At 34.4% G+C, this 8,733-nt stretch overlaps 2 protein-coding genes across 3 annotated transcripts; both read right to left on the reverse strand.

Moving 5' to 3' along the window:
* LOC107618934 (light-harvesting complex-like protein OHP2, chloroplastic) lies at positions 807-3,351 on the reverse strand. Its single transcript, XM_016321126.2, has 2 exons — positions 2,698-3,351; positions 807-1,237 (listed from the first exon to the last, which is right to left on the reverse strand). Exons 1-2 carry the CDS (start codon positions 3,156-3,158, stop codon positions 1,123-1,125), a joined length of 576 nt encoding a protein of 191 aa, XP_016176612.1. The 5' UTR covers positions 3,159-3,351; the 3' UTR covers positions 807-1,122.
* Positions 3,646-8,112, reverse strand: LOC107618553. 2 transcript variants are annotated; one of them, XM_016320646.2, is made up of 3 exons: positions 7,902-8,112; positions 6,274-6,873; positions 3,646-4,380 (listed from the first exon to the last, which is right to left on the reverse strand). In XM_016320646.2, exons 2-3 carry the CDS (start codon positions 6,819-6,821, stop codon positions 4,311-4,313), a joined length of 618 nt encoding a protein of 205 aa, XP_016176132.1. In that variant the 5' UTR covers positions 6,822-6,873; positions 7,902-8,112; the 3' UTR covers positions 3,646-4,310. The 2 variants fall into 2 exon arrangements, with proteins under 2 accessions (XP_016176132.1, XP_016176131.1); XM_016320645.2 differs by having other exon boundaries at positions 6,274-6,897; positions 7,902-8,109.

The raw sequence follows: 8,733 nt of genomic DNA on the forward strand, positions 1-8,733 counted from the left end.
GATAACATTGAATCACTTTTACAAACGTTAGAGATACAAATAGGACGATTTAAACGTTAGGGACACAAATAGGATTTACCCTAAACGTTGGGGACAAAAACGATACTTTACTCTGTATAAATACATTAATGGCTGATTTTAATAGCTGATTTTGGTGTACAAATAGCATTTCTCATATTATATATTGCGCATCTACCACTCTAAAACAATAGGAGACTTTTCAGTGGAACCATAAGATTGGCGAGGAGGGTTAGAATCTAATCATAATTCTAGTCACTACTAAACAGATCGAATTTCATTTTTTAACTCATTCTTTCACTTATATATACATCTCCAATTGTTTTAACTTTTAAGTTCTAAAAATACATGACAAAAGTGGTGCTTACTTTCTTGCGTTACAAAGCAATTTGCCGTTCTGAATAATATTTTTGACACCATTGCCCATAGTGCCAATTGGTACCTAGAGCTTTAATGAGGTGTCATTTTTCCCTTTTCAGTTTTATTTATTTATGTTTGTTTATTTTCAATGTCAATAAAGTTCTCAATAAATAAATAATACTCCCTCCCTTTCCTTTCACCTCCTAACAAGGGCGACATCCCTGGATCAATCCAACATTGTAAATAATTAAATGAAAAAAACTAAAAAAGACAGTGAGATGGTAAGAAATGCTAATTTAACAGCTAAAAGTCTCCCAAAATCTACAATGATCTATGAAAATTTGTTGGTTGAATTCCTGTTTGTCAAATTAGCATTTTCAAACATTGTTGCCATTGCAATTTGCAAGGTGTGTTGCAAGTTTAATGCATCAAATGTGAAGCATTTGTTATATATACACACACAAGAGTTGAGCATAGTCAAACAGGAAAATCACATTCTTGTTATTTTCTTTTATCACCAATATGAAGAGAAAGCAAGCAAGCTTGCTTGCTATAAAATGAAGATGAAACAAATTGATCAATGTTGCTTACACTAAGGAGGTGGTAACAAGAAAGTATTAACTGTATATAATGTACTCGCTCTATTCCCTTTTATCTATCCCTGTCATTCTTTGGGACATCGATCCGACGATGTATAAAAAAGTGACAGGGAAAGGTAAGTAAGGAACAAAATATTTATGTTGTTCATTCCAAATCTAATATCCCAAAATTCGAGAGAAGGATCTTTACTTGATCAACAAAGTCTGAGCCTGTTGCATATTCTGTTAACAACCCAACAGCAAAACCAAACATTGCCCATCTGTAAGATAACAAAGTTCAAGATTAAAAAGTCAAATAAATAAGGCAGAAACTTGCATAGATGTGATAGAATGTCCTAGAATAATAAAGGGCTATGAGGTATTATCTCAAAAGAATGGAAAATGATTAAGCACAAGTTGGCAAGAAAACAGAAAAATTATGCTTCTTTGATAAACAGCTGTAAAAATATCAGTGGGAAGAGTAAGAATGCAGCAAAAACCACCCAAAGTAAAATAAACATGACTGCCACCACCACAATGGAGCCTTTTGCAGAACAATATATATTGTGCTTTACTGAAACTTTGACTAACTGTTCCTCTAAGACTTGAATAAAAGGGATTGTTTCGCCAAGAATATTGGAATTTAATATTACACATCCACCACTACTCATCTTTAAACCCTCCTTTGTCAACATCTTAATCCTCCCACTCCCCGGATAATGCAAATAATGGGGAGTCGCAAAGTAGATTATGCTAAGAAATCACTGCACCATATAATGTTAATGTTCTATATATATATATATATGATGGGCGAGTGAAAATTTGATCCCAAGTTCTGACTTTTGCAGTTGCCAGCACCACTAAACTAATAATTCATCTTTGATGTTATGAAATGTGTAAGGACTAAATGTTGTGTTTGAGTGAAAATAAATTTGTTTTTTGCAGGTTGGGTCAAGTAGGGCCGCATTGAGAGGTTTAAGATACGGGTAAGGTTCGAATTGAGGGATTTAACCTCGTAGATAGAGTTAGGGTGGAGCTTGATCCCTGCCCTACACATTTGTCACCCCTAACCTTTTCACCATTAGATGTGGTGTGGGATCAATCCTATAGGTCACCACCTCATCCAACAGTGGAAGGATCTGTCTGTTAGCTTAGTGTACAAGGTAAAATGAGCAAACAATACATCATTTCACTTAGCATGGTTCTTACTCCAATGTGTTCCCCCATGGTTGCACCAATTTGTTCCCAAACAATTCAATTCAGTTATTGTAATGTTTAACAAGTTCTACTATATTGGGCCTAGCTTAATTAGTAGAGTAGAGCAAAGGTAGTTAGTTTATTAGTAGAAAAAATAGTATAAATAAAGGTGTTAACCATTGTAACCAATTGGATTATGTAGAAAGTGGATTGAATTCTCTCCTCATCTGATTTCTATCTTCTCTAATTTCTCTCTGATTTAGTAATTCTTCTTTCTTCAGTAACTCACTTTTCCAATAACAATCATACATAAACTCACTGTTTCTATTGTTTTATCACATTTCTATGCCTAATTTCCTGTACTCATTACAATCAGAATTACCATTATTTGTAGAATTACAAGAGCTGGAAACTGAAATTCAATATTTTGAAGACAAATTAGTAGTCATTGTTCATGAATAAAAAGTAAATTTAACCCTAACTCTTAAACAAAAAGTATGAAGTCATAAACCCTAACAACAAAAAGAAAGACTTTTTCCTTTACCTTCCATTGCTAATCTCATTCTTGCCAATGAAGCCAAAGACAGGAGCTTGATCAGCAGCTTCTTCAAGCTTCTTCTGTTTGAAGTATTCCTGAAGCTCCTTGGCCTTTTGCCTCTGAAACTCTAGTGTGACCACATTCTTATCATCAGAAACAGCAGAAGGTGGTGGCTTCTGTGGTGGTTGTGGAGGCTGAGAAGAAGGTGGTGTGGGCTTAATGGGCTGAGGAACAGTGCCACCAGAAGAAGAAGAAGGGTCTCTAACAGGAGGAGCCACTGGTCTTCTGATAGGGCCTTCAGTCTGAGAGTTCCTTATGGTGGAAACAGCATAAAAAGGCTTGGAAGAAGAGAATCTAAGAGAGTAATATGAGGAATGTGTTGGTGGTAGTGGTGATGATGAAGATGTGCATGATGATGAAGAACAAGTTGGGATTTTGATGCATGGGAAGGAACATGTCATAGACATATTTTCTGATGATGCTCACAAACAATCCTCAAAGATTTTAACTTTTTCAAGTTGGGTTTGGAAGTGTGGATGTTAAGGGATCTTATCAGAACAACTTGTGTGGACAAGGTGTGGCCAAGTGGAGAAGCAACTGCTTTTAACTTACTCCATCTCTTCTTCTCTCACAACTGGAAAAAAGTAGAATTCCACCATCATCTATTGGATTTTGCTTACTCTCTTGACTTTTATGAGGATGCACCAAAATATTAAAAAAAAAAAAAGTAATTAATAAATCAATTTTATTTTTACAAAAAAAGGAAATATATACCCTTAAATCATATACTAAATATATATATTTTTTGTCAACGAGGCTTAACCTCAGTAAATAAACATTTTTTTATATTAGTTAAAATATGTTTTCTCAATTATGTTAGAATTAATTACTTACTCAGTTAACAAGTTTTTTTTCTAGTCTATATTTAGCACATCAAAAATAAACAAACTGGTCTAAGGAAATAGTACTTTGAAATTCCAACTTGCAATAACGAGTTCATCCTCATACCAAGCTCATTACAGATTTACAGCCTCATCTTGAGCAATTGCAAGAAGGTAAGAACATGAGTTTTCTCCAATAAAAAAAATTAAGCAAGACCCACCCCCGCAAACTTACATTCCCATCATGACAACCCTGATTCTTTACAAAATTTTACATTTGTATTACCTTTCTTCTAGATAACATACAACAAAACTAAAGCTATATCCCACTGGCTGGAGTTGGCTACATTGCGAAGACAATGTCATTGCACCTTTTGCTGGATCATATCACCACCCAACTCAAATCTTCTAGAGAACGCCATAGAATATAACTTAACTTCTGTTAATCCATATAAAAATACATAATGTAGCATAAAAATGATGAATCAAAGGTAAAGAATTCACACATGACAAGAATTATACAACAAATTGTTGAAGGGTGAAGGAGCAAAATTTAAAGCCGCAGCAAGCAATTTATAGACACAAATAATCGCTTAATCAAGGTGGTGTTGGTGTATGTATCTCCACAAGACTGAAAAATATTTGCTCCATTTTTGCCTCAGGTCGAGTGATGGATTGTGTTAGCAGTGAATAACCCGATGAATGTGATCTGATCCTATCATCAATTATGACTCCGCTTTACATAATCGCGCAGGAACAAGTCCTGCCACTTCCATTTTCAAATTCATCATCTGATCCATCATCCTCACTGCAGTTGTAAGATAATTCCATATTATTGAATCAATTCAAGTAGGTAATAACACGCGAAAATGAAAAACAAAAAAGAGCCCATATTATTGAATCAATTCAAGTAGGTAATAACACATGAAAAATGAAAAACAAAAAGAGCATCACATGAATACTGCTAGAAACCTTCAAGACTCGTTCACAACAAAATCATCAAGTATATAAACACTCTCAACACAGAATACATGAAATGAACGGTTCTGAACCTAGCAAAGTACAGATCGGGTAATAGACAGATTAAAAGAAAGACATAAACAAGGATAAAGCATAAAATATAGATCGAATCTCAATGTTCCCTGTCATTGCAACATGCTAATTTACTGGAGAAAAAAAAACAAGATTTTCTGTTTTCCTTCTTCACTATACATTACACCCAACAAACTAAGGAAATTTTATGTTTTCCTTGTTCTCTATATATTACATCCAACAAACTAATGAGATTTTATGTTTTCCTTTGGGAGCAGCCATTTTCTGGAACCTGCATAACGCAAGAGCTTGTTCACCAGGCAGCCCCATGGGATTTGTATTGAGAATCACTGAAGTGACCTAGGAGGAAAGTATAGACTGAAGATAAACTTGAGTTCTAAATGTTGTATTAACATGGAAAAGACTTCGTGTGTGGACATTCAATTTGCCAGTGTTACATCGGCAGATTATGACAGGGTATGGGTATCATTGTTAGTGACATCCTGGCCGAATTAAAATTGGAACAAAATTACATGAGCTAAACTAAAGGGAGAAAGTGTAAGAAAGAAATTGAAATTTCTGTGGAACTGTGGGTGATAAAGAACTATTTAAATGAACAAAAGCTATATATTTTTGAGTAATTGATCTAAAGCAATTATTTTTACGCATGCCTATATAAACACATTAGACATACATACACTGTCTGATGTACTATGATCATCTGTTAGGCCAATCTTGCAAGGCTCATAAATAACATCTACAGTTTGATCCTTAGTAGGCATAATGATTTAGTCTCCAAAAAGGTTGCTGTGAGTGATTATGAACTGTTCGGGAGTTAATAAGAATTTTGGTAATAAGATTTTTGGCAAAAAAATATTGCAAAACTGCTAACAGCTAAAATCCTAATAAACTGATATTTGAAGAGTAGAATAAATGTAGTTCAAATTAGAAAAATTTTCTCAGAGTACTTACTTATAATAAGGTTTCTTTTTTCAATTAAAAAAAAAAAACAAAAACAACAGGTGCTTATCATACCTAACTTGTGGAACTTTAAAGCCATTCCCAAAAATTTATCAATCACAAATTTGCATCTTTTACTGTCAAAAAAGAAAGAAAAAAAGACCAGCAGAACAATCCCCAATAATACTTGCCATTAGCCCCTTCAGAAGCAAACAATAAAGCCAACTATGAAATGAGTTCTAGGGCAACTCCCTACTAAACTCCATATCTGACAAGTAAATTCATTAATTAATGAACAGCATTTCTTTACCCAAAAATAGTGTATTGCTGATTACACAGAGAGAATCAAATGGTAGATGAGCACACAATTCCTAAGGGGATTCTATTACTCTTGCAGTCTTGTTCATGTTTCTCCAACATCATAGCACAAGTATGAAAATTCTAAAGCAACCTCCGTTTTTGTGCTATTTCCAATAGTATACAAAATGTACATAGATCAACCAAAATATAAAAAGTACATGTCCTAGTAGCAATTATCAATAATCATCTTAGCATATCTGATTCACTAGCATCAGCTGCACCTAATGAAGTTCAGGTGCTCCTAATGATGAAGTCTGATAAACAGGACCTTTTAATATATGGCAAGGGGACAAATAGAATTATTTTTCCTTTAATAACAGCTGAAATAGAAAATAAAATATCCAAATACCTGGGCTCAAATTCTCGTATTTCAACAAGCTCACTACCACAAGCATCTGTCCACTGCACTCTCCTCCTCTCTGGTTGGGCACCAGGAGCATCAGCTACCTTTCCATCTGATGCTTCATGTTCATTAGCAGCGTCCACTGATTTATTAATTCGCGGCCTTTTCAAGCTACTTTTAAGTACAACCTTTCTATTATCATTCTCATTATCAATATGAGTAGAGGGATCCTTTCCCTGGTTGGAAACAAATGACCCTGAGGAGACATCATGCTGTTGAGCAGGGCCCACTTTGAGAGGAGATGGAGTGTCATGCCCTGCGGAAGTGCGACCAAAGCAAACAAAGGAGGCACACCCGCGGGGGAGGTAGTTCTTTGTGGAAGCCAGCTGGAGCTGAGTGTCAGATTCTTGGTCTACCAACTGGTAATGGTTCCACGGCGCAACTCTCATGGGTTTATCCTCACTCCTCTGACCCAGCAGAAGAAGGCTCAGGCCCTTGCTATATCCTGAAGCCGAAGACGAGAAGAACCCTCCTCCTTCTACTGCCAATAGCATCAGTTCTGCTCATGGGCACACCATAAAATGATTTCGATTTGTGGCTCCCTCCCTGAGAAGAACCAAAGAAACAAGCCTTTCAAGAAGAAACAAAAAAGAATTGATTATCAGATTTGAGATCAGAACGACTTTATATTGCTTCAATTTTTTACACTTCTGATCTACTTTAACTATTTCTAACTATTTTTCATTCCACTTATTCCTTTCAGCTATCTAAAGACAGAATATGTTCAATCAAACAAATTTAACGTCGACACATTTCGCAGGGAACATACAGACTTGAAATGACTTGGGAATTAAGACAAGGACAAAATACAGGACTAACACTACCGTTAAGGCTTCCTCAATTTTCTAGAGGCTAAAACAGAATTCAATTTGATTCAACGTCTAAGTTTTTGTTCTTTTTAATATTTTTCTTTTGAAACAATCATGTATCACATGTCTTCGAATATCGTATAATAAACTATATCAAGAATAAAGTCCCAACAGCGTTGTGCATCTGTTGTACAAAAGCCCAGATAGTTAGAAGAGGGGCCTCAAAGGCTCAAATTCATTGAGTTCCGTTCTCACTGAAATTATCAAAATTATTAACATCATCAAAACATAACTCAATGAATACCCCCATCCATCTTATCTTAATCATCAATGTAAACCGTCATAGATATTCTTGACCAACCCAATGAACATGCACAACAATACAATCATCATCATCATCAACAACAACAACAACAATAGAAGAGGAAGATATCATCATTTGTTCAATGCAAAAACTCGCGAAACGCATGGTACCGGTTCCCCTCGCAAAATCCAAAATTGCAGAAAAAGAACAAATCACGAAAGCCACACCAAGCTCGTTCGAATGCTGGAGAAACAGAATCATAAAAACGCAAGCAACAAACAATAGAACACTCTTAAATCGCACTCGAGCGGAGTTAATAGTTATTCCAAAAACTCACATATTCAAATCCAAGAAATAAATTCAAAAAAAAAAATCAAAAGCGAGATATCAAACTATCAATTTTCTCTGAGTTTCACTGGAAACAAACGGAAAATTCTCAGATCGAAGAAAGCTAGGAGTACCAAGAGGAGCAGCGATGAATCAACGGCGGAGGAAAGCGGCGCGTGGATCAACGACGACGAGTAGCAGCATGTCTCTGTGCGAGATGATGGCAGCTACACGAAAACCTCGGCGAGAATTGAATTAAAGTATTTAACGCTCAACGCAAAACGAAAAAAGGAAATTAATTAAGAAAAAAATAAAAATGATTTGGTAGTAGTACTATATCGTTTAATTTATAAGACACCAGAAAAAAAAATGATTTAATTTATATTTACTTATTTTTAGTAATTAAATTTTGTTCTGGATCCAATTATTTAAAAAGAGGATAGGGATAGCGACGCACACGGCGTATGATAGCGACATGACCCCGTTTTTCAATGTGAGCTTATAGTAGTGGTGGTAATGGTATATATATATGTTGTGTGTTTTATTTTTATTTTTAATTAAGTATTCTTCTTTAATAATTATGTTCAGTATCTATGAAAAATATATATTCATACATAATCACATAATAATTAATTTAGTCACTATTTTTTATTAACTGCACACAACATTTTTGCTTCTTTAATTTTCTCTTTTCTTTTGGCACTTCTACAATATTATGATAAGTTATCTTAATAGTGGTTTTTGTAGTCCTAGGCTAGTATAGTACCTTAATTTATTTGGTGTTACACAACACCTTATTAAATGTCCATTAATGCACTTATGTACATAAAAAAAAATAATTCATCAAATTTGTTTTTTAAAAATAACAAAAAAATTAATGTGACTACTTAAAAAATAACAAAAAATTATTTATTTTTTAAATATTTTAAATAAATTTATCATTTAAAAAATTTTAAGTAGTCACAT

The sequence above is a fragment of the Arachis ipaensis genome, chromosome B09 (genome assembly GCF_000816755.2).
Source record: "Arachis ipaensis cultivar K30076 chromosome B09, Araip1.1, whole genome shotgun sequence".
NCBI classification, from domain to species: domain Eukaryota; kingdom Viridiplantae; phylum Streptophyta; class Magnoliopsida; order Fabales; family Fabaceae; genus Arachis; species Arachis ipaensis.